Source organism: Pogona vitticeps, chromosome 2, assembly GCF_051106095.1.
Source record: "Pogona vitticeps strain Pit_001003342236 chromosome 2, PviZW2.1, whole genome shotgun sequence".
NCBI classification, from domain to species: domain Eukaryota; kingdom Metazoa; phylum Chordata; class Lepidosauria; order Squamata; family Agamidae; genus Pogona; species Pogona vitticeps.
Window position 1 is genome coordinate 39,433,494 of NC_135784.1, and position 26,919 is coordinate 39,460,412.

At 41.2% G+C, this 26,919-nt stretch overlaps 1 protein-coding gene across 35 annotated transcripts in view; it reads right to left on the reverse strand.

Moving 5' to 3' along the window:
• Positions 1 to 26,919, reverse strand: part of CADPS (calcium dependent secretion activator) — a 400,801-nt gene that overhangs the window by 289,397 nt on the left and 84,485 nt on the right. For all 35 annotated transcript variants that reach the window (XM_072989350.2, XM_072989349.2, XM_072989351.2 and 32 more), the window contains exons 2-3: positions 24,875 to 24,988; positions 13,024 to 13,356 (exon numbers count right to left, since the gene is read on the reverse strand). In XM_072989350.2, coding sequence (XP_072845451.2) covers positions 13,024 to 13,356; positions 24,875 to 24,988 — 447 coding nt within the window. The remainder of the gene's footprint in view (positions 1 to 13,023; positions 13,357 to 24,874; positions 24,989 to 26,919) is intronic.

Below are 26,919 nucleotides of genomic sequence, written 5' to 3' on the forward strand. Positions count from 1 at the left end.
GATCTCCCTCCTCCTCTACAAATCATAGTCACTTACATTGCATTTTTTCCTTCCCAATCTTAAAAATGTACAACGGATCACTGTGATATCAATTTGAGGCAGAACACCAGAGGGGAAAAGGTTTTTAACCCGTTTTGCTCAGGTCACCTGCCTGCTAAAGACTTCAGCTGCACTGATGAAGAATAGAAATGGGGGAGGGGCAGAGAAAAAGACATAATTTAAAAAGCTACTTTTTGAAAAGAGAATTAGGAAGCATACATTAAAACGTGTCCTTCTGTTGTTGGGTACATAAGGGGGAATACAGTGAAAGAATTCTTCCCAAATGAAGAGTTAGTTGAAGACATTGTATGGAAGGCCTTTGACATGGAAATAAACTCTGGTTAGGAAGTGCTCCAGCCTTAAGTTCTGTCTCGGCAACAAAGCCTATTTCAAAATAACAGAAACCTCCCTGGAAGATTGAAAAAGCACAAAAGTCAGGCATTGGTCCAATCAAAAGTATTGGTCTGATCAAAGTCAACCTCGCACTGTCTGGTCAGCAGGAGAAATAATAATAAGGACGATGATGAACAGGGCTCTGCCATATTGACAAGTCCCTTGAGAAAGGGGAAAACAAAATGTTACTTTTTAGCATTGCAACTATGATGGTGACTCCCTGGCTGAAATCAAGTAGTAAGTCACAACTAGAGTAGACTCACTGAATCAATGGAACTTGCATAGGTATTGACTAACCCAGTGGTTCTTAACCTTTGTTACTCGGATGTTTTTGAACTGCAATTCCCAGAAACCCCAGCCAGCAAAATTGGTGGTGAAGGCTTCTGGGAGTTGCAGTCCAAAACTCCTGAGTAACCCAAGGTTAAGAACCAGTGGACTAACCAATTCCCAACTGATTCAATGGGTCTACTCAAGTTGTGACTGACTACCAGATTTCAGCCACTATTTCCATTGGCATGATAATTGTAATTAATTGCTTTTTAACAAGTAACTTTTCAAGCACTGGGAGGAAGAGCATTACATTGGCAGCTTCCTTGTACCCATCATTTATGTCTTCACTTGCTTAGCTACTGCATGACTATGCACTTATGTAAACAAAAGAAGCCACATCCAAGGCCCAGCTGGAACATCTCTGCCTCTGAGCCCTCCATTTCTAAAAATATAAATAAATATCTTTTTATCAGTAGCTTCAGGAGGTAATGCAGGAAATGAGTTGAAAGGGATGAAAATAAACCTATTGAGAGATCTAATGGGGGGAAAAAAGATCTAGTAGCCCAGTCACAGCAAACTGCAATCACAGTTTTTTTCTAGCTTTCTTGGGTATTATCATTTTAATCTCCACACAAAGTAAAAGCCCTTCCTTTTAGGGGTAGCACTACAAGCTCTATTTTATTTTATTCCAGGAGATGGCTTATATAATATGCCTTTTCCCTAGAGAATCTTTGTGAATTATCATCCGTTTCACACACACAATAAAATAGTAAAGTAATCCTTGTGTTAAGTGTTTTCATTCTTAACCAATATGTACTTCTAACAAATTGCTAATTAATTGTAGGTTTGATGGTTTAATGAGCAATAAAAAAAGAGCGTAAATAAGTCCAGGCACTGCATCATGCCCAAGTGTTTAAAAGGAGCAGCAGAAATTTTGCATTCAAAACCTGCGTGAACTCAGCCCCATAGGAAGTTACTTTCTAAGGAGGTCAGCTAATCAAGTACCCAAGTCCTACTGAAAATAAAGAACTCAAGGAGAAAAAGTATTGTCTCAAACAACAGAGTTTGTGCTGAGCATTTGAAAAATTTCTTGTTCTTGGCAATTTTCTAGTGTTTCACATCGCCAAGATGCTCCTTCCAAGACTTTTCTAACACTAGCAGGATTTCCTAACTTCTCATTAAAAAAGATGAGACTGGGTTTCAGTTTTCTTGACTTCCTTTTTCATTTTTTTTGCCTGCTTCTTCTGTGTAGGAAATGGCTCAACTCTGTTCATCTCTCTCTCTTTTCTGCATAACCCTATGAACAATCCTGGGGAGATCTGCACAGAGAAAATGCCACTCTGCATAGAAACTGCCTTATTCTACACAACTTGGTTCCCTTTCTGGGCCATCCTACGCAGGAAAAATACCAACCTTCATGAGAATTATAATAACTCTGCACAGATTACACAGAATCTTAAAAAGTACTACAAAACATCCAAGAAATTTTGTGAGATTTCCAAGAAGATTTCTCCGAGGAAAAAATTCACACAGACACATGTCATCATCGTCATAGGCATCCTTCAGTCTCACGGGACTATGGTATCATGCTCTGCATGGAGGACTTGGAACAGCATCTAGTGTGGCTGAGAAGGCCAATACAATCTGTACCTCGTCTAGCTCCCTGATTTTGCTGCTTTCGTGACTGCCTCTTTGCCTCAGCCTGCTGGCCGAGGGTCTCTTCAAATTGGGAGAGGCCATGATGCACCACATGCCTCCAGGCTGAGTGCTCAGATGTCAGAGTTTCCCATCTGTTGAGATCCATTTCCAAGGCCTTCAGATCCCACTTGCAGATATCCTTGTATTGCAGCTGTGGTATCCCTCTGGGGCGCTTTCCCTGCACCAATTCTCCATACAGGAGATCCTTTGGAATCCAACCATCAGCCATTCTTGCAACATGCCCAAGCCAATTTAGACATCGCTGTTTCAGTAACGTATACTTGCTAAAAATTCCAGCTCGATCTAGGACTACTCTATTTGGAACTTTGTCCTGCCAGGTGATATCAAAAATGTGTCGGAGGCAACGCATATGCAACGTGTTCAGCTTCCTCTCCTGCCGTGCATGAAGGGTCCAGGACTCACTGCAGTACAGGAGTGTGCTCAGAACACAGGCTCTATAGACCTGGATCTTGGTGTATGCTGTCAGCTTCTTATTGAGCAATATTCTTTTTGTGAGTCTTGAGAACATATTAGCTGCTTTGCCAATGCGTTTATCCAGCTAGACATCTAGGGAAAGAGTGTCAGAGATCGTTGAACCAAGGTACACAAATTCATGGACAATCTCCAATTCTTGCATGGAGATGGTAATAAAGGGAGGTGAGTCCATGCCCTGGCGCATGACTTGTGTTTTCTTCAGGCTGATAGTCCAAAGTCTTGGCAGGCCTTGCTAAAACGATTCATGAGTTGTTGGAGGTCTTCGGCAGAGTGGGCAACAATGGCTGCATCATCGGCGCAGAGGAAGTCCCGCATGCATTTCAGTTGGACTTTGGTCTTCGCTCTCAATCTAGAGAGATTGAAGAGCTTTCCATCTGATCTAGTCCGGAGTTAGACACCTTCAGTTGCAGTTCCAAAGGCCTGCTTCAGCATGACAGCAAAAAGATCCCAAACAGGGTCAGCGCGAGGACACAGCCCTGTTTCACTCCGCTTTGGATGTCAAGGGGATCTGATGTTGAGCCATCAAAAACTACATTGCCCTTCATTCCCTCATGAAAGGACCTGATGATGCTAAGGAGTCGAGGAGGACATCCAATCTTAGGAAGTATTTTAATCTTAGGAAGTATTTTAAAGACACATATCACTATAAGGAGAAAAGAGAGATTTCCCCCATCCCAGTTTCTCACTGAAAGGAAATGATCCTGAGAAACACACCCCTATTCCAAATTGTTGGCTTTTTTAGAAAATAAGGCACAATGATTCTGAAGGGAGATAGATGGAGCGACTGCAGTAAGATAAAGCAGTTTTCTCATCCCAGTTGAAGGAAAAAGCTTTAGCTTATGTTGTTGTTATGTGCTGCCAAGTTGCTTCCAACTCATGACCCTATGAATGAGTGAATTACAAAATGTCCTGCTTAGTTCTTGGAAACTCAAGCCTGTGGCTTCGTTCAGGGAGTCAGTCCATCTCATATTTGATCTTCCTTTTCTCCTGCTGCCTTCCATCTTTCCCAGCATCGCCGTCTTCTCCAGAGAATCTTACCCAAACTAGGACAGCCTCAGTTTCAACATTTTTGTCTCCAGAGATAGTTCCGACTTGATTTCATTTAGAACCCACTTGTCTTTCCAGGGTATCTGCAAAGCTCTCCTCCAGCACCACATTTCAAACAAATCATTTTTCCCCCTGTCAACTTTCTTAACTGTCCAGCTTTCACACCCCTATATGGTGAACAGAAATGCAATAGTGTAGATTATCTTGGGCTTGGTCTCCAGTGACACATCCTTACACCTGATGATCTTTTTGAAGTCCTTCATGACTGCCCTTCCTAGTCTTCTTATGATTTTCTTAGTTACTGTCTCCCTTTGGATTGTTTGTACCAAGATACACAAAATATCTATTTCAATTTTTTCTTTGTCAACATTTAAGTTATCTAGCTTATAAGGTAGACATTCTGAATTTGGCTCCTTCCAGATATGTTGGACTATGATTTGGATCATCTTTAATAAACCTAAGCTGTTGTAAACATGTAATATCCAATGTGTAGACATCAGTACTGAGGGGGTGGGAGCAGCTGATCTATACTTTCTCATGCAAATATTAAAACATAAAGACAGTGCTAGCCCCAGAGTGGTGATCAGCACAAGCAAGGATAGATAGTTAATGCAGAAATGTAATAGACACATACATACATGCACAGAAATGAGCTCTGTAGGGTTAATTGCTTCAAACATAGCAGCAAAGACTTGATCTCATAGAAGTACAAGGCCTGCCAAAAAATTCCCAGGAAGCCTTCCAGAAGCCACAGCTGTAACGTAGGGGTTGGAAAAATTCTCAGTGCCTCATGTGTGCTGTATATCAAGGATAAATATGACGCAAGCATAAATGGCAGCAATGGCTCTAGCTGCTTGGATGCATTTTGCACCAAAACATATAAATTTTTCCCATGGCTTTTGGATGCCATACTACTCTGATACGGGATTTGCCCAGATTCTAGGCCCATTGTATAGATTGCTCTTGCATCTGTTTTGACACTGACATGGCCCTGAAGAAGTTCTGGATTTCCTCCCAAACATTGCCTGTCCCACTTGTATGAGATCACAAGGTCGTGACATAGCCAGCTGTGATTGTACATGTAACCGTCCTAGTTTAATTTATTATTTGTTATTCAATTTATTATTTACAATTTTCCTCCAAAGAGTTTAGGACAGCATACAGGGTTCTACTCTATGTTCTTCTTTTACACAACCAGGAGAGGGGAACTGGGCTAAGAGGTGGTGATGCGTTTAAGGTCCGGGTGGGCATTGGAATCCAGGTCTGTGGTTCCTAGTCTGACACTCTGCCCACTGTACCATACTACCACTCACTGTTACATTATTGCCATCAATGATCCTCTGTATGCACAAAAACCCAATTTCCAACTTTCCTCTGGCTACACAAATGTTGGTCACATATTAGGGCCCTACTAAGTCATTTGGACAGTGTCATTGGAGCTACCAACTTGAATTTGACCAAACTCTGGGAGGCAGTGGAAGACAGGAGGGCCTGGTGTGCTCTGGTCCATGGGGTCACGAAGAGTCGGACATGACTTAAGGAATGAAGAACAACAAGAAGTCATGGAAACGAAGCCACAGCTGTGCAGATAGGGCTGACAGTTGGTAGTGAAACCTACTGACTTTTACTGTGCAGAGTAACCTCATTTTATTAGGATATATATACAAGCAGAGATAAAACTATAAGACATGGAGATGAGCCACAGCAGGAAGTCGGCTTATTTTGTTTTCAAGTTGCCATTACTATTTTCCTGAGGGGGAAAAATGTAGACACTTGTGGCTCACGCTGCTGTGGAAACAAAAACTCCAAGTGTCCCTGATGGGGTTGTTTGTCTGTTAACACAGACTCCTTCCTTGTGTGTGTGTGTGTGTGTGTGTGTGTGTGTAATTATGAAGAGAAGACAGGATACAAAGCAACAAACAAAGAAAAAACATTATGTATATAACTCTTCCTCACCTTTTTATCCTCAGTGCAACCCTATGAGGGAAAGCCAATCAAGCGTGATTGGCAAGAACTCCCACCTTGCCTCCCTCTGTTGTCAGTTGGCTGGCACACTGAGCAATGAGTCTAAAGAGGAGAAATTTCTGTTTCTGTTGAGGCTACCCGCACAAGCAAGAATGAAGATTTTCCAGCATTTTTGGTCACGTAAAGTACCTCCATGTTAAAAAAATAGAGAAAAAGCCTCTTCTTTGGCCGCACTGGACATTGACAGAGCCAAGCAATGACAAGAAAGGGGGACAGGGCAGAAGCCCTCCCTCTTTTTGCATCTACTTACTTGATGTTATTATTATTATTATTATTATTATTATTATTATTATTATTATTATTATTATTATTATTATTATTATTATTATTATTATTATTATTATTATTATTATTATTATTATTATTATTATTATTATTAATCTTAGAACTGCAGAACTGGAAGGGACCCTATGAATCCTCAAGTCCACCTCTGTCTTGGCACAGTGGAGAACTGAACTCCCAATCTTCAGCTCTGCAGCCTAAACCACTGAGTTATCCAGCAGTCCTATTAAGAACGTTTGAATGAGGCTAAACTATACACAGACATACTAGAATTATAAGATATTGCTGCAGAGACCTAAAGGATTCTAATCATCTGCAGATTTAGGGCTATAAGGGCAGAAGGAAAAGTTGGTCGTCACGTCAGCCAAGCGATGCTGGGGGTGATGGTTGTCAGGAGGTACGTCTTCTTTGCATGTTTAATTCTCTCACATTTGGAATATGAGGCTTTGGCTCTCATCTGATATAAAGGAGCAGTCCCCAAAGCCTCATGTGTGGTGAAATTTTAAATAAAAGTACACCAAGAAAGAGTTTAAGTGGGAGAATTTAGTTTGCCTTTTCAAAATCTCTTGCCAGACTTGTGTTCCTGAATAAATATGTGAAGCATGTAGTTTTGAAAAAAAAAATGGAAGGGTGCATTTCTAAGAACTTTATGATTAAATTCTGCAAATGAAAAATGCCTCCAAAATTACTAGAGAAAAGGCACACAAGCAGGCTCATGGTTGTAGAAGAAGTCTACCAAAAGGCATTCTACTATGAGCAACTGTCAGCAAAATTATATGTTGGAATGGGGGGAGAGCACACAAAACTACGTAAAAGGGACGTGGTGGCGCTGCGGGCTAAACCGCAGAAGCCTGTGCTGCAGGGTCAGAAGACCAAGCAGTTGTAAGATCGAATCCATGCGACGGAGTGAGCGCCCGTCGCTTGTCCCAGCTCCCGCCAACCTAGCGGTTCGAAAGCATGCAAATGCGAGTAGATCAATAGGGACCACCTCAGTGGGAAGGTAACAGCATTCCGTGTCTAAGTCGCACTGGCCATGTGACCACGGAAGATTGTCTTCGGACAAAAACGCTGGCTCTATGGCTTGGAAACGGGGATGAGCACCGCCCCCTAGAGTCAAACACGACTGGACAAAATAAATTGTCAAGGGGAACCTTTACCTTTACCTTTAAGATACTACGTATAGTAAGACAATGCATATAATGTATATGCTGACTTTTCTTTTTTATAGTCCCAGATTGATGTGGAAATGGAACAAAGTGAGCTGAAGAACAGATAAGGAAGAAACTGAGAGAAACCAAATCTGACAGAGTGGTTCATCCCAACTGCACACAGACTCTGAGGCTGATGGTGTATACCCAAAATTAGAAATCCCTTTGATGTGACCTGCTTGCCTCTTCATTTCCCTAATTCTCTCTTTGATTCTTTCCTCAGCTGGGCAGCAAAGTTATTAATCAGAACCGTAATGCCCACTGTGTTCTTTTGAACTATGGGATGTTTCTGTCATTTCTGACTCTGGAAAAAGGGAGGGATGGAAATGGCAAGGAAATTAATCTATTCATGAAACAAAAAAGTAATCTCTGTCTCCTGGACATGAATATGTAAATCTAAGAAGCAAGAGTACAAAAATCATTGAATTTGACCCCAAAAGAAAGACGTTGCTGGGAATTTGTAGAACTATATATATATATATATATAAATATTTTTTATTTTTTTTAAAGCCTATGCAGTCACCAACAAGCAGATCCTTGTCAACTGTGGCTGCAAAGCAACTGCCTAAACATAAAGTTGTTTTATATAAAGCCTAAAGGTGATTGCATTGCATGAACAATTTATTCTTTTACTAGTTGCTATTACTTTCTTTATAATAAAGTGCCCAATACAGTTTGAATTGGTTACCTTGTGTTCTTTTATTAGTTTGCTCCTGCTTCTTACATCTGCATGTTTACATTTGCAACTTTTAAATTTTATATATAAAAATTATATATATTTATATATAAAATTTAAAATTATATATATAAAGCTCTCTCTGGGAGGCTTACAAATTCCTTCCCCATATATATATATCCACACTCAACATTATGAGGTGAGAAAACAAAGCAAAGCAAAACATGCTGTTTATATACTGCCCCATAGCACTTAAAGCTCTCTCTGGGAGGTTTACAAATTAATTATGCAGGTTACACACTGCTCCCCCATCCAGCAAACAGGGTACTCAATTTACGATCTCAGAAGGATGGAAGGTTGAGTCACCCTTGAACCCAGGTTGTGGACAGAGTTTTGACTATAGTACTGCCGTTTAATTACTGCACCACAAGGCTCCTAAACTATCTACCTATTCCACACTTACAGTAGAAATGTCTCTACTGCTAGCTGGTACATTTTTGCAGAGTTGTAATTTGTGTGTATTTTTTTTTACCATGGCTGATACAAAGACTAAAGTTTAATGAATTTCATGGAGGATGTCTGGGAGGCTTAGACTGGGCTATCCACTTTTTAATCCAATCCTTTTATTTATTTTTTTTAATCCAGAGATGAGCCGGTTCATGTTGCATAAAGTATGCTGACATGTATTCTGGCTCAATGCTTGTGACAGCTTTATTATTTGTGGGGCCATAGGTTTTTGGTGGATTTTAATTGCTGAGAGAAAACGGGGTATCTATATTTGGATGATGAAAGTTGTGTATATTTTAACTTTTTTTTGTAGTGTTGTCCAGTTTTACCTTGGGGAAGAGCACCTCATTTCGTTGCACCCACTTGTGAGCGCAATGACAAATAAATTTCTTATGTCTTATGTCTTATGTCTTATGTCTTATGTCTTATTATTTCCCTTACGCAACCTGTCCAGTTCTGTTGAAGCTGAAATGCTTTCCCTCATGTGTATTTGGGAGTAGTTATTTTAAAATAATAATATTATGGATGCTTCATACTTTCCTTCCCCTGTAGAGAGTAAGAGGATATGGAGACAGAAGGTTCAACATATGGACATCACCATGCTTTGCTGAAGACCTTGCCACATATCATGTAAGCTATGAACCAACTATGTATTGCTATTTCTCCTGAAAGATTCAGAATTGAGATTTAAGCACCAATTGAGAAAGGTATGCTCTCCAGCAGTAGCTTGAGCAGCAGCCTGCTGGGAAAAATATTAGGGCAAGAAACACATTTGGAGAGGAAATGACATCAACGAAAAAAGGATACAATAATAGAGTAAGAGATTTCAAGCCTGAAGCAATGAACTCAAAAAGGTTTTCATTACAAAGTACGTCGAGTTGCCCTTTCTGTTTTCTTTACCATGTCCGCATTATGTGCCATGTTACTCACAGCACCTAAGTGAGCTTCCTCTTCTCTGTTTGTCATAAAAGTCACTTCATTGTCCTTTCTCAAGTTAGCCTTCAAAGACCACTTCTCCAGGTGGCTGAAGATGAGCTGCTTGAGCTGCTCAAGCCTCACCTTTCAAGACCTCCTTTTGCCACCTATCTTCTTCCCCATCATGACTGATGTCAGATCACACGTACTGATGTCAGACTTTCTGCTTGACTTGTTGTCTAATATAGGCTGTAAATCCTGTCCGGCCAGAAATAACTGCATTACACATTGTTGACGTTATCGTGTTTCCCCGAAAATAAGATAGGGTCTTATATTCATTTTTGCTCCACACTAGGGCTTATTTTCAGGGGATGTTTTATTTTACAGTCATGTTATCTTCTGGTTGCTGCACAATGGTGGAGGGCGGAGTTTCACTTAAGGTACGGCTTATATTACGAGCATCCTGAAAAATCATACTAGGGCTTATTTTCAGGTTAGGTCTTATTTTCGGGGAAACAGGGTAGCATCAAAGGAGCCATTTCTTGAGGGTGTGTGTGTGTAATGCACTTGATTAGAGATGGGAAAAAATACTCACAACTCTTTGTTCTCATTGATTTAGGCTGTCTGAACATGAAACAATGCTAGACAAAGAATTTTTAAATCCCACAATATTTTTGCCTCCAAAGACAGTGACACAAGGGGTGTTTTTTCTAAAATCACCTCTGCAATTTAGGCAAAGAGATTTGTTACGTTAAAAGAATACGAACTGATGATAATGAGGTAATCAGCAAGCATTATTTCCATCCCTCATGCACAGTCACACACTACGCAGACAAAACAACAATCTTGTAGCAGCTTCTAGACCCTCTTCCATTAAAGCTTATGATAGAGTATCTGGGTTGGTCTCTTGCTACGCAATTCTGGTGTTGTTTTCAGAACTGTGGCAACAGTAAAACTTCCCCAAACACCTCCTCAAACAGCACCCGCATGAGAGCCAAAGCATTCAGGAGTAATTGCTATTTGTATGAGAAAAGGAATTAAAAAGCAGATAGTATAAAAGTCAGCAGCAGAGACAGAGCTGAGAAACTTGTGTATGTAAGTTGTAACCATCAATATCTTCCCACCAGAATACAAGCTAAAAGAAAGCATGTGGGAAGCACTAGTGAAGATATATCTGGTATTTTCCTGCAAATGCTGCATTCTTTCAATCCTGATTTCCATTTCTCTTTAAAATATTTTATACAAAATCTCATAGAAATAATGGCACCTCAGCTCTCAACAGCAAAATCTCTACACCCTTGACAGATGCCATGATTCGTAGAAATCCAAGGCAGGGGGCCTTAGACATGTTGAATGACCATTTCAGCATTGTCATGCATTTTAAAAAGGAAAAACCCGGACAATCACAAAATAGAGGGGTGTCATGGGAAGGGGGGATATGCATGTCTGGAAAATCCAGGAGTCCAGTTTGGAATATCAGGGAGAGAAAGTCAACTCCACTTCATGAAATTTTTTCAAATTCAAAATGCAGTGACTAAGAACTATATCCTAAATAAGAATCATAGTTCAGTATAAAAGAAATCATGCTGATGAGATTACAATAAAAGGTATCACTCAGGAAAGGCTGAAGAAAAAGAAGTCCCTTTAATGCCACTTAGGTGAACCAAGTACAGGACTCCCCAAAGATGTGTTGGGAGAAAGCCCATGGATGAGGTTGGTGATTCCAGGGCTATGTTCCAGGATTTCCTACAAAATTCAAAGGAACTGTTCAATGTGCTGAACCTATTTTTGCAGATAGGGTTGGAGGCACAGCATCAGGAGGTAAACAGTACCCTGCCCTGAATTACAAACATTATGGTGCGATGTGAAAAAACCCTAACATACATAAACTGGACTTGCAGAGAAAGCTGGTGACTGATTTCACAGGGATGGCAAATATGTCACAGCTGGGTTTGAATAAATCAGGATCTAACAACCTGGTGCCATCCCTGTGAAATCAGCCACCAGCTTCCCGGCAAGTCCAGTTTATATGTGTGCCCCATTGCTGGAGGTTTTCAAAAAAAAAAGATGGGACAGCCATCTGTCTGGGATGGTATGAGGTCTCCTGCCTTGGGCAGGGAGTTGGACTAGAAGACTTCCAAGGTCCCATCCAACCCTACGATGATTCTATGATGTATATCAGGGTTTTCACTTTGTACCACAATATTTTTAATGAGAGGCAAGGGTACTGTTCACCTCTTGGGATTGTAAGACTACTTACAGCAGGGGATGATGGAAGATGTAGTCCATCATCATCTGGAGGAGCACACATTCCCTATCCCTGTTGTCCATTTTGTCCAAACTAGGAAACTACAATTTCTAGGTTTGGAGCACTGGTTCTTAACCTTGGGCTACTCAGGAGTTTTGGACTGAAACTCCCAGAAGCCTTCACCACCAACTGTGCTGGCTGGGGTTTCTGGGAGTTGCAGTTCAAGAACATCTGAGTAACAAAGGTTAAGAACCACTGGTTTGGAGGATCTCAATCCAACTTGATATCGCAATTGAATGTCCTGATTTTTTTTCAAACCCAGCTGTGACAGACAGTTAAATTGTCCAACCTCTTAAAGGCATCTTAAGTCGATTACATCACGACCAAGCCACAATGAATCGCAGGGAGAGGGTTATTTAAAATTAAAGGGTTGGCATTTTAGCTGTGAAATAGAGTTTGGATAGGGAAACGATTGGTGAAATTGGACTGTAGAAAGGTTTGGTCAATTATTGCTAGCCTTTGTGATCATTTCAGGTGGAGGAAAAGCTCCTCAAAGGGCTAGGATTTTGTATAAAAGTCTTAACTGAAAACCTTCCAAGAAGAACTGGCTTATCAGTGGGCAGTACATTGTTTGAAATCCTGTGTGGTGTTTATATTGATACACTGAATTGGTAAATTCTCGAATGAATTTAAGTCCTGTGCTTTTAGAGACAGCAACCACCAAGCTTCAATTCTCACTGACTGTTTAGGGAAGCAAACAAAACATCTTCAGTTCTAGCTTGTGTCTGAGTTTGAGTTTATTCCCAGGTCAAGGAAAAAGTGGTTTAAAGCAGCCTTATGAATATTAAATGTCAACAACTTTGATTTATATGTTATACTACCAATATTATAAATTACTATTATTTACAACCAAGTATACAGGGAGCTCGTTAAGTATGAATCACTCCCGACGTCTTTCATATGACTAACTTCCCATCTTTAGTGAGGGGCTCTCACACTGGCAACCACCACATCCTAGTTTGAGTATGATTGGAAATTACTGCATGGTTAACTGAACGCTCCCAAGTTAAGCCACAGTGTACTGAGCCCAGCGAAAGGAAGGTTCTGTACCTCACAGGCATCGAAACTGAGGAGACATGAGAATGTTGAACAAAATTCACCTGTGTCAGGTATTATGTCATCTGGCAGTGAGTGGTCCACTCGACCACAGTGAGCCTTACCTGACATGCATTGTACAGCAGCTGATGCTCAAATTTCTTGATTCCCAAGATGTTCTGGAACATTTCGTACAGCTGTTCCTTGCTGAGAATCAGCTCTGAGGCAGCACTGGCTGTCATCCGGGCTTGAGCTTTGCGTGGGTCCTCTTCGCCCCGATAGATCGCATCAAATTTTGCCATCCAGGAACTTAGCACAGTCTCCTTGCTGAGGCCATCAATCTCAGGGAGGCTACGGACCCTTTTTTCGATATGTTTCTTGAAGACTTCCCGGGAATCATTAGCTGAGAACCCACCACTTTGTACCATTCTGGCCACCCGATCGCTCTTCAGAAACACCTGCAATGTAAAGCAGAAGCAAAATATAAACAACACCTTGATCCCTGCAGACTGTTTTGGAGTCTCCTGGTTGTGAAAAGGTTGAAAGCACATCTCGTTATGAAATATCTCACCCTTCCCAATGTGGTATTCGCCACATATGTGATATTTCCCCCACAACCTCCATGTTCTTAGTTAGAGCCTATGAAGTGAAATTCACATTGTGTGGCCTGTTTTTTTTTTAACTGTGGTCTTTTTTCTAATTAGGGATTTGGTAACCTTCATGAAATGGTATGACATTTTCAGATGAACACAGATTTTTGATAAAAGTCACTGCATAATCAGATTCAGATGGTGTAGGTCTTCTCTTTTCCTTTCAGGGACAATTCAAACACAACACTTTTCTAATAATTAAAATGTTTCCATGCAAGGGAAGGAGTATATGCTATGTCCCTAATAGCACAAACATTTATTTTGCTGTCTGTGCTGGAAAAATGCCCAAGTACACCATTGTGCTTGTGGAGTATTAGTAATTAATTTTTATCTATTTAATTTTTTTTACTGCCTTTCTCCCCTAGTGGAAGGGTTGTCATGTAGGATTATCCTACTACACAATAGGTCAGACAACTGATCCATTTAGTACAATGGATCCCATTGGGTCCCCAGACGTTCTTGAACTAAAACTCCCAGAAGCCTTCACCACTAACTGTGCTGGCCAGGATGTGCAGGAGGTGTAGTCCAAGAACAGCTGGGGACCCACGGCTGGGAACCATTGGTCTAGTATCTATTTAGTGACTTTATCACTGTCTGGATTCCCAGGCAGAAACCTTTTCAATTTCTTGCTCCTTAACCTTTTATCTGGACATGCTAGGAATTAATGTTTTTGCATGTAATTATGGCTTGCTTCTATTATTAAGATACAGTCCATCCTCCCACAGTGGTGCAATAGTAGACCATATGTTCTGCACAAGTGTGCTTGATTTTTGACACATGGAGATCTGCTATCCAGATGGGATCAAAGAACATGGTGTAGGAATTCTGCCTGAACCTCATGCATCTATAGTGAGAAAAACTGGGGTTTCAGAAATTTTATTCTTTTACATTTAGATGAATTCTTGCCATATTTTTTAAATACAAACACGAGTCCAAGCTGGTCAGTAGGAGTATCTCAACCCACCACTGCAGGTGAAACACTTCCCCTTCTAACTTGAAATATAGGCCATCGGTACTCAAACCATCTTACAACAGATAATGTAAATGATGCAGAAAAGGTATTTGTGACATAAACTGACTATAGTTAAATATCAATATAATTTCAAATTGAATTAATTTTTTTTTCTTAGAAAAATCAATTTAGATCATAACTGTAAGGCTCTGTGACTAAGTACAGAGAAGACTTCAAATTAATTGCATCTTTCACTATCTTATTCTTTCAATGTTTAGCAAGTTATTAAACTGAAAACCACCAAAATCTGATTATCTATTAGTTTCTGTAGGATTTCTAATGTTTCACTCAACATTATTGGTTTATGATAGAATGAAAGCATATCAACATTCTTCTGAATGTTTTTGAAAAGCATATTGCCTTAAGTGAAGTGTAAACAAACGATCTGTTCTTTTCCCTTCTCCCATTATGAGCAAAGTATTTGTATAAAATGGGGAAGAAGAACAAAAATTTATATCCTCCTGCCTCATGTAGCTTGTATCTGAAATGATATCAGCTTTAACTCCTATGATTAGGCCTACGATTTGAAACAAGAAACCACCTAATATGTTGCCTCTTTTCCATGGATGTAAAGGAGCCATGGGTGTATGAATCCCATTTTGGTTTGTGCATCTGCATTCAGTGAGGAAAGACTGTTTCAGGATAGGGAAGATTTGGCTTGCCAGATGTTTTGTCAACTCACACTGTCCCCATCTGGCGCTGACAAATGGTAAGATACTGGGATATCTATGCTTCAAAATGCTTGATAGGCCAAGGTTCCTCACCTCTGGTTTTACGTAAGTCCATTTCTCCATGAGCTGTTTATTCTTTGTCAATGTATCTCTGGTTTATGGTGACCCTAGGAATGAGCAATCTCCAAAATGTCCTGTCCTCAATTGCACTGCTTAGCTCTTGTGAACTCAAGCATGTGGCCTCCTTTAGGGAGTCAGTACATTCTGTACTGTATTTGCTTCTTCTTTTCCTTCTGCCCTCCACCTTTCCCAGCGACATTGTCTTTTGAGAGCCTCCTGCCTTCTCATGATCTGTTTTACCCAATCAAAATTGCCCCATCAAAGCTGCTCTTTGCACTCCAAGAAGGGAAAATACAAGGTACACCCACAATTTTCATAAGAGTCATGAACATGACTGCAATATACTGTACTAATATGCCTCATTGTAATCCCCTAGTTTAATCATCCTCTTGCTTATACTGAGATCTCACTATCACCTCAGTGTGATTCCTACCCACCTACTCCATCCACAGCTCCTCTGCTTCAATTGCTATTTTTCTCTACATCAGGTAAGCCAGGCAATTTGGGTTACTAGTCTATCATTTCAATATAACTGTCCTCCCACACATTATAATGTGGCAGAAACAATGCAAAGTGTTGTAGAGAAGGATGTGTTACATGGCCAATAAGCCAACACCATGACCAGACCAGCTTGGAGTAGAGTTTGCACTCTCTGATATAAAGCATAATATACTTTCCAATAGACGGTGACCAGCAAAAATGCAACATTAATTAAAAGAAGAGGATGTCAGTGAGTGACGGGATGCTATTTCTAAACCGGCTACAGTTCAGAACCCTGTTGCTCAGTAGAGTCTAGTGTGAGAAAGGCAATCTGTGCTTCTGTGTTATTCTGAGGGTCTCCTTTTATCACTCCATGCAGGCATGTGGGGAAAAAAAAACAGAGGTCATATGCTGGGGATGAAACACATTTGACACTGTGACAGCCACTCCAGGGAGGAAAAGAAAAACATGACATTTTCTCCCCCTCCCCGGGAGCCACCTGTCAAGAGTGACCTCTTTCTAGCAAAGGTAGATAGATAATTCCAAAGAGATGAAAGAGAAATGTCCAGTCGGAAGACAGCATTAATATTCATGTGTGGAATAGAACATGACACATCTCCCTTCTCTTTGCACTGGTGGGGCTGGGGTTCAAGTGAAAAGTATCAAAAAGTCAGAAAGCTTACAAAGAAGGAAAGAGCACCAAATCATTTTTTGCTCCAGGACCCTGCCAAAGACGGTTTGCTGCTGATGGGCTACCTGGTGTGAAGTGGCACATAAGAATATGTGATCAAACCCATTGGCATCAGTTCATTAGCAAAACATGATTCCACATTGTTTCATGTTAAATCAGCTAAACGTGGGGCTGGTATCTGCTGGCTTAAACAAAGGGTTACTGCTGGTTTGGGTAACTGCCGGCTTCATCAAAGGGGATAAGATTTACACTGATGCCTTCAACGTGTAGAGACAATCAATGGCTTGGAAAGAATCTTAAAGTTCATCTAATACACGCATCTTCTTGTTCAGAAAATCACTGCTGCAGCATACTTGGTAGGCTGTAATTCACCCCTTGCTTAAAACTCTCTAGTGAAGGAAAGCCCACCACTCTGAGCTAGCCATTCCATTATTTATATTTCTCTCTTGCTTGTCTTGATGGCTTTTCCTGGTTTGTCACTAAACTTTCTGGCAGCATGATTCACCAATGAATTTCAGCAGTGGTAGTGACTCTCAAATCAGTTTAAATTGCCTAAGCCTGACCTAGAAAGCAGCTCAGTATGTCACCTAGGAATCAGAAGCACAGCACTTCATCTCTTACAGGGGTGAATCCTGGGAATTTTCTCTCAGGATCCTCTTACATAGTAGCACAGCCTGTATTTTTACAGGGGCATCTGGCTTGCAGGCCCTTTATCTTTTGTTGAAGAATCCACCAGTCTGTATTCATAACATCTGGAAACATTAATGCCCAAGATATTCAACTCATGCCTGATAACAGGAGTCAAGAGTCATGAGATCTTTAGAATGCTCAAGAATGTTAAGAGAAGAATGCTATCAGACTTTGGAAGTTGACACTTGTTCTCTTTCTCATTCTCTCTTGGAAGCTGCAGAGTGGAAAGAAAGTTAGCTGAAGGACAGGAGAGGCTGGAAGCATCCTGGGGTACAGGGAAAAAAATAGTATAAAACCTTGGGTGACTGGCAGGAAATTGGCAAGGTTTTTTTTTTAGTGTTAACGAGTTGTCCTTTGGCAGGTCATTGCGAAGGTCTATTTGAAATTTGTAGACTTACCATATTTGCCGGCGTACAAGATGACTTTTTTGGCCCAAAAAACATGCTTCCAAGTGGGGAGGGCACTTTATTTGGGCCAGGAAGGAGCCGCCGCCACCACCATTGAGTGATGCGGGGCCACGCTGGCCGGGGAGGAAGGCAGGCGGGCGGGCAGGCAGTCGGTCTGGATGGATGGAGGGAAGCAGAGCTGGCCATGCCTGAGCGGCCAGAGCCCGCTGCCAGGCTGCCCGCCGCCCCATGCCGCTGAGCCAGCTGCGCGCACGCTCGTCTGCCACCCACTCGCTTCCCCTCTTCCTCCTGCTGCCGCCCGCCCAGCCTCTTCCCCTCTTCCTTGCCCTCCTCCCCGCCGGCCATGAACTTCCAGGGCGGGCCCGGGCAGAGCCCCGGGCAGCCGGCGCTGGCACCACAGCAGAGCTGTCCACTCTGTATTTTGAGTGGAAATGTTGGGGGGTCGTCTTATATGGCCAGTCGCCTTGTACGCCAACAAATACGGTATGCACTAGAATACCAAATCTGTAACAACTCAGAGGCAGATCTGTTGTGTGGGTTATTTGCAAGCTACCAGAAGATGCCATGGAGTAGACAATTGGAATCACCTCTTGAACCTCTATTCTTCATTGGGCACCATTTCTGAGCTGTTTCTCTCTTCAATTGGTGTTGTCTCAGGGGCTGAAAACCCAGGCCCCAGAAAGTATTTCTTTCTAAATTATACCCCCCCCCCCCCAGAATTCCCCAGCCAGCATTAGTGAGCTGGTGATGCTGGCTGGAGAATTCTAGGAGTTGTAACCTCCAAAGTAACAATTCCAAGTTCTTTTACCTGTATGCAAAGAAAGAGAGCACCCCGTATATATCCAGTGTTCCTGGTTGTTCTTAGCACTTGGGGAAGGGTAAAACACAAAGTCAGCGCAGGTTGTGCCTGCAGAATGTGCTCACGTAGCATCGTGCCACCATAGCAGGCACAGAAAAGACCAGCTTTGGTTTGGTTTCTCTTTGCTCTTTAATTTGATGATTCAAAACCTTCTACAGCAGAGATGTGTTGGATTTTGATCAAGGAATCTAGAACAAAGCAGCTCCACAGGGGAAAAACAGGAGAAGCAGCAGCAAACAACTGATAATACTCCTTCTGGGGGGGAAGGGCAAAAGGGTAAATGCCATAACAGAGCCCTACAAGGGGTATCCTGCCAGCAAGGAGAAGAGAGAAATGGTTGGGGGGGGGTAGAGAAAAAGTGGCAGCAGGTATTTTCTCTTTATTCAGCAGAAAAGGGAGGACTGCTGGCAGCCTGGCGGGTATGGAGCATTGTTTTATTAATGATGCTGAGGAGGATATGAATGCAGTACATTGGAAAGAATATGGGCAAGCAGAAGATGTATCTGCAAATGTTCAATAATTAAAGATCTCTATGATGACCTGAGGACATGGCAGGCTTGTGCACTACATGGAGTGTCTGAAGCCTGGAAAAGCACTAAAAGCTTCCCATGCTTTCTCTGGCACACTGTAGCAAGAGAGGAAATGCTCCCTGCTCCTTAAAAAATAACAGATTGCAAGGGTGCAAAGGAAAACAGGAGTTAAGCTTTGCAAAAAACAAACAACCCCCCCAAGCCCCCTTCCCATTTTCTCTCTTTCTCAACCACCAAAACAGACAGTTTTTGAACCAGCTGGAAGTGGAGCAAACCAATTCTACAATCCTTGCAACTGTGCTGAATTGGAATAGATAGGAACGTGAGTGTGTTGTGAGTACCAGTTGGTTGTGGGTCACACAGGTGGGTTGGGCAGAGGACTCCCTCCTTAAGACACGGCCACATTCAGGCAGCATGAAAACAGCGAACTGTTAGTATACAATGGAGCTTTACTGTACATGGGTCTGACCCTTTCTTTCTAAGCAAGACAAGTTGTCCTCATTTGAAAATGGGCACAGCTCAGAAAATGACAGCACAAATAAGGCTTTTGTTCTGTCTCTGAAATCTATTATTTAAAGCATAAGGGAGAAGCAGACATTATATGTAGCTTGTAATTAGGAGAGGAAACCCTTAAGGGTTGGTTGCATGTGAGTGTCACAGCAAGAGTTTTTTTCACTTGCCAGATTTTGCAAATTAACTTCCTCTCTTTTCTGACTGGTTTTCAAGACAGGATTCCTTTGAAATTTCATTCCCAAGGAGAAAAAAACCAACTGCTTTCAACTCTAATTAGTGGTTATCTATAACATCTGTTTTGGCTCTCAGGTAGCTGGATTAGGAAATATTTCTGCTTGAGACCCTGGAATGCTGCAGGACAGAACAATCACCAGACTGCAGGCACTGCATTTTAATCAACAACACTCTCAAAGGAATGAGTCAACATGAATGTGCTACTTTGAAAAGGGAACACATTAGCTTAACAACTGCTGTGGTTTGATCTCAGCATAAATCTTAGCTATGAACTGCTGCAAATTACAAAGTTAGTGTAGGCTTTTGCAACAGCAAATGCCTACACTAACTTTGTAATTTGCAGCAATTCGTTACCAAGATTTAAACCAATTGTGTTATGCCAGCAGGTATAACTAAGAGGATTTTGGCTAGTATTTTCTAAAAATAATGTTCAACACACTGTAATTCAGTATAAGGCACCTTCATATAGTCACAGTGAAGACCAGAATTTTACTCACTATTTTTAGCTTGGAAGCAAACTAAGAAGCAAATACAGATCTATGAGCTGCCATCCTCACTTATAAAGTGAAAGGATGCTTTCCCATAAAATATGCATGCAAGTGTTAACACACATAACTGTTGTACACTAACGCTTGCTTGATTTTTAAAAAAATCTTTCTTTCAGGTGATGTGAACTTAATCAGTATATGATAATGTTAAGTGAGATGTTTGACAACTTGTAAACAGTTATAGATGCCCTGATGATGAGTCTCAGAAATTAATTAGCACACAGAAAACTCCTTTGTTAAATCTAATTAACTGCCAAAATATTGATTCTTTTAACAAAGATATTATATAATGGAAAATTGTATTCCGTAATTAAAATATATGAACTCTCTGAAGAAAAAAGAAAGGACATAAAACATGTACTTCACAAGTTCCACATTAGTGTTTTTATTGCCTTCTTAAACTAATTTGTCACTTGGTAAAACAAGACTGCAAGCAGCCATAAGCATTGTGAGGGGAAGGCTTAGTTACTGTTTAGGGATATGAGGATAATTTGCTTGGGCATATTTTTCTTGTGGACTTCTCTTGGTCTGCAATTCCGGGACTGTCCAGATATAATTTGATGGTCTGGAATCTGCACATTGACAGATGGCCATGGCTATAGCCGCCAAACCCTGCACACACGAAAAGTGTGGATTTTAAATGTGTGCAAAACAGGGCTGCTGACTCTAAAGGAATAGATTTTGTTCTCTAACCACCACCCCATTAAAATCTTGAGCATAAGAGACAGAAAAAGGAGGGAACTCTGGAGAGGAAGACATCCATGGTTACTATTTCTATGTATCATACATCACTATAATCCTCCAAATTCATATCCACAGTTGTCCTATTAAAACCTCTTTTAACCAAAGGAACTGGCATCAGGGCTTAAGCAATCTCATGTCTTCGTCATCATCTATGATTTGACACAACTTGGAGATCTCAAGGAGAGAAGCTGGAACTATAGGCAGATCCTGACTAAGCCATTCCTACCCAACACCAAGTCAGGGATAAGGTACCTCCCTGTCTCAATCTATGTCCAGCATTTGCCTGGAACCTTCTGCATGTAAACAAATGCTCCACTACTGAGTTTTGGGCACTTTCTGATTCACAATTCCTTGTGACAGAGTGAATGCAACAGCCAACTGGATCTCCCTGTTCATAGAATGGGCTACTAAACACCGATTACTGTATTTGATATTTAGTTTGTTTTGGAATTAAGGGATGTGGTGGTGCTGCGGGCTAAACTGCAGAAGCCTTTGTGTACTGCAGGGTCAGAAGACCAGCAGTCATAAGATCAAATCCACGCAACGGAGTGAGCTCCCGTTGCTTTGTCCCAGCTCCTTGCCAACCTAGCAGTTTGAAAGCATGTAAAAATGCAAGTAGATAAATAGGTACCACCTCAGTGGGAAGGTAAACAACATTGTGTGTATAGCTGCGCTGGCCACATGACAACGGAAACTGTCTTCGACAAGCGCTGGCTCTACGGCTTGGAAACAGGGATGATCACCGCCCCTTAGAGTCGAACATGACTGACTAAAATGTTAAGGGGAACCTTTACCTTACCTTGTTTTGGAATGACAAGCTATTTTATTGTACTCCACTAATATTACTCTTAGCTGATCTATTATTTGCACACTACTGTAGTTTTTAATACTGGGAAGGCTCTTGTAATAAGCTACAATTCATCTCTGAATGACAATTAACATATACTGTATTTATCTGGCCCTTTCCAAGTGCTGCAGGGTCAGAAGACCAAGCAGTTGTAAGATCGAATCCACGCGACGGAGTGAGCGCCTGTCGCTTGTCCCAGCTCCCGCCAACCTAGCGGTTCGAAGGCATGCAAATGTGAGTAGATAAATAGGTACCATCTCGGTGGGAAGGTAAACAGCGTTCCGTGTCTAAATCACACTGGCCATGTGACCACGGAAAGATTGTCTTCGGACAAACGCTGGCTCTATGGCTTGAAGAGCGGGATGAGCGCCGCCCCCTAGGGTCGGACATGACTGGACAAAAATTGTCAAGGGGAACCTTTACCTTTTCAAGTGTACATCTTCTCAGCAATCCTGAGAGCAATCTTATGTTACAGATGGGAATCTGAGACTGAGAATAACACGTGTATTTCTCCCCTAAAGCCACACTTGCAAGTTTACAGATAATGTCAGATTTGTTTTGTGGACTTCCCAATTCACATTCTTTCCCATTGCAAGAAGCTCTCTTTCTCTCTCTTTTTTATTACATTGAATTATAACAGCCTTTCTCCCTTCCAGTCAGTATGATTGATAGCAGTTCTGTTAACACATTTCCATTAATCGTTACCCAAGAGCTACATAAATAAAACATTTCCCCCCCACCTCCTGCTTTAAATTAAGTAAAGTAGCCATTTGGAAAAGTCTATATTGGATAATGGTTTTAGATTAACCATACTGACACACAGTACTATTTACTTCTGTTAATTGGAATACTAATCAATAAGGGTGTCATTAGAGCATGAAGAGGTCATGCTGGAAAAAAAAAAGCTGGAAGATCAGGGCTGTTTTCCACAGTGAATATGTCAAGATAAACAGAAGATCTGGGACACAATTAAAGGGTTCAGCAAAGCTATTTTCCCTTCACCCTACAATCTGGCTAAAGAAAGGGTTAAAGGGATTGATGTATTTTTGGCATATAATCCCAAAGCCCTGTTGCCATGACATGTTCACCTCAGATGGCAGATACTGGGGTAGCAAGGCGGGCGAGTGTCAGAGAAGGAGGAACAAGGTGTTGGAAGACAGAACTGCAGGGCAGGCTTGTTCTGTGCACTCAGGGGGGTAGGTTCCTGCCCTGTGGTATAGTGGAGGAGTCTGTGATGGGTCTGGGCAGTGATCCATCCTAAATGAGAGTCAAACACCAATCTTGCACGTGGAATGAGGCCAAGCAGGGAGCATCTTATATTGCTTTGCATTAGACAGCAAATGATTCTAGCCTCTTCTCATTTCTAGCTGGATACACATATGCTGTTGCATGAAAGAGCCAGAAAGAAATAATGGGCATGTGCTCCATGGGAAGAATATTTTTGCACGTGCAGGAGACAGAGACTTAAATTTCTGGAAATGCATGAGCCACAGTTTTCCTCTGTGGATCCTGGAAGACAGTCCAGGGCTTGGAATTAATTGGTTTTTCTGAAGGTCTACTTATATGCTGCCATGATTGTTACTTAATATGAAATCACAGTACGAAATCACAGCTAGAGTAGGTGCACTGAATAAGTCAAGGTTTGGTGAATCAGCACCTCTATAAGTTCCACTGCTTCAATAGACCTAGTCTAATTGTGACTTACTACTGCATTTTAGCCACTGATGTATAACTATACCCTTTTTGCAGAGTAACTAAAATGCTTAAAGTTACTTTTATGGTGAACAGAGCTGTGGGCTCACTAAACGATGGAGGAGGAATGTCACATGGTTCAAGTGATGATTCATTCTGTACTTTGTGATTTTGCCTTGTGGTCTCTTATGGGTGTTAACTCAACTGTTAGATGAATAGGATAAGACACAGATGCACAGTCTGTAAAGTCTGAATTGTAAGTAACTAAAAATAACTTCTACTGAGTTACACAAAACTAGAAAGTAACAAATTGTCTTGGAAAATATAGCTACTTTTGAAAACCTGTAACTATAACACCAAGGAAAGCTCATAACTGGGGTATCTCCCCCAACAGTTTTGGATGCGCCTCTCCCTGTCCCACTCTACAAACTGTCCCTATACTAATTAACTAATTTTGAGTTTGGGAAGTATACTGTAATTGGTTTTGTAGCAATAATTGTCATCCTGAACAGCTTGGTTCACAGAGCTCTGCCTCTGAAATTTAGGAGAGGCCCCACTGATCAGTCTAGAGACAATATTGGGCTAGATAAGTCTTCTCTTGGTATCTTGTCTGCTGGTGGGTAATTCCTGAAGTTCTACCTTGACATCCTTCATACTTATGGCTGCACTCTAGCCCTGCGTATGTATGGTCAGAAATTAAATCCCTATTTTCTCAATTAAATTAATGGGTGTCCGTGTTCTTAAAATTACACCCTAAAAAGAATAACATTATTTGCCTACAAGCCTTTTCGGTGGCTAAAAAAAACTCATTTTTCTGCATTACTGGAAGGACTGCCTTTTTCTTCCTCTTTCTCTTTCACATTTAGTGTCAGGATATTGAGATGATTTTCCAAGGCCCTTCTTAATTTCCTTGGTGATAAAATGTAGTAGAATTCCAGTTGTGGAAAACCCTTCCAAGAGAAGCTCTTTTAGGTTGTACTTTTTATTCTCCCAAGGTTCTTAGACACTTAGTCTTCAGAAACAATTTTTAGAACACTATATGGCTCCTTTTACATAGTTGTATTCTGTAGCTGCGTTAATTTTTAAAATAGTTTTTAAATGCTGTGTTTTTATTATGTGTTCACATGTTGTGGCTTTAATGTTTATTTTTTAGACTTCTGACAGAGCCTCTATTATCGGATGGTACCGAAACGTACATAACCGAATGAATATATACATAAATAAAATATTTCTTCTCACATAAGCTTTCCTCAGCAGAATCATGGAGTTCCTGCTCATGTTTTCTTACCTCGTAATAACTTTGGACTGCATTCATGAAAGCTTCATCTGCTACAATTTGAGTCTCTCCATTCAGAAATGCTTGGAAACGATCCTTGACAGTTTGGAGTTGTTGTTTGCTTATCTGTGAGGAAAAACAGGGGGATAATGTAAAAGGTTAGTATAATCATATCATTAAGACTGCCAGCAGGTTATACAGTCTCAGGCACATGGTCAAGCAAATATTCAAATTTTGCTAATTTGAAAAGTTATGCAAACTAACCATACTTATGTATATTTTATAACATTGCACAGTTTAAATTGCCTCTCTGTTAGTCATTCTTCTTCTTCTCATTCCTTTCATACTAGCAGATGGACATTATCATGGCTCTAAACAATGATGCTGTATTGTATCCAACTACGTCTTCAAGATTTTTCTAGCCAACAAGCTTGCTTCTTCTTTTTCCATTTATTTTAATTTATTTTGGTTCCTATCATTATAAATCTCTCTCTCTCTCTCTCTCTCTCTCTCTCTCTCTCTCTCTCTCTCTCTCACACACACACACACACACACACACACACACACACACACACACACACATCCTCCTCCTCCTCCTCGTCATCATCACTCTTCAGTGCAGCCCAACCTAAACATAGTATACACAGTCCAAATATCATAGACCTTAGACCAGGCTTGTCCAACCCACGGCCTGAGGGCCGCATGCGGCCCAGGTCAGCTCGTAATGCGGCCCAGTGCAATTTTTTATTTTTAAAGAAATTCCAAAGTTTCAAGTTACACTGCCAGTGCTTGCGGCCGGAATGTGGCCGGGGCACGTCACAATAGTAGAGGGGGAGAGAGGGAAGGAAGGAAGGAGGGGGAGGGGAGGGGACAGGGGGCTGCATGACTGCATTGTGCGATCCCCATCAATAGGTGGACCCCCTCCCAGCCCCATAAAGCCGCCGGAGTCGAAGCTGGCAGCCTCTGCTGTCTGATATCGCAGCTGCTGGTAAGCATGCTTGGAGCAGGGCTGCGGAGGACGGCTAGGGCTGCCCCCCCATGCGGCCCAAACCAAATGTATGTGCAGCCCAAACCAAATGTTCATCTTCTAATGTGGCCCAGGGAAGGTGAAACGTTGGACACCCCTGCCTTAGACCATCAGAAGAAACATCTGTTGGGGGCCTGGACTTGTCCATTTAACGTACAACTAACATCTCTGAAGGGATTATATCTACTGCCATCCTTTCTGTTCATTGGAAATTCTTGAATGGTTGTTCATTATATTATGATTTTCCTCTATTGCACGGGACCATCATTCCCATGATGAGTGTCATCCTGTGCAAAAAAGTGAACTAGAGATCAAATCCATTGACTGACAGAGTCATGCTTGTGGTTACCCATGGGTAAGATCAAAAATTGTTCTGCAGTGTCTTGAAAGGAAGATCATTTTGTTGGACTATTCATTTGATTGTCTTGGCAATGAGGGTTTTTTTTTCCTTTATGATTTAGGGGAAAATTTGTGGTCATGTCTTAGATGCTGTGTAATGATTCTCTGGACTGAATGACAGCATGTTAATTTACTCAAAACAAACAACATGGTAGAATTTTGAAATACACATAACTGCAAAAATTTAGATATTTAGACTATCAGCAATCCTTGACTCTTTTGTTCCAGTTAACTCCTGCCAGAATAAGGAGCCACTAAATAGAGAAGAATTGTGTGTTTCATCAGAAGACAGTGTTTAGTTTGTTCCTAACACTACAATCCAAGAGTAATGGGACCTACAGGAAAAAAACAGCTGCAGCTTAGGAAACTCTAGGTAATTAAATCAATACTGTAATTCCCATCACTACAAGACAGATGCTAATGATTTGAATGGGTTTTTCATGGAACAAAATCTGATTTCATCAGTTGACAGAGAGTTTATTAGATACTTGTAGCAACAAGAAATGCCATTCCATTTCTCTCCCAGCTGCCACTGTTAGTAAAAAGATGCAGAGACTCCTCATGCCATGTTAGGCAAGCAACCGCGCTTCAGGTCCCAGTGCAGAAAAGTCTTGAGTGGCTGTATTATCCT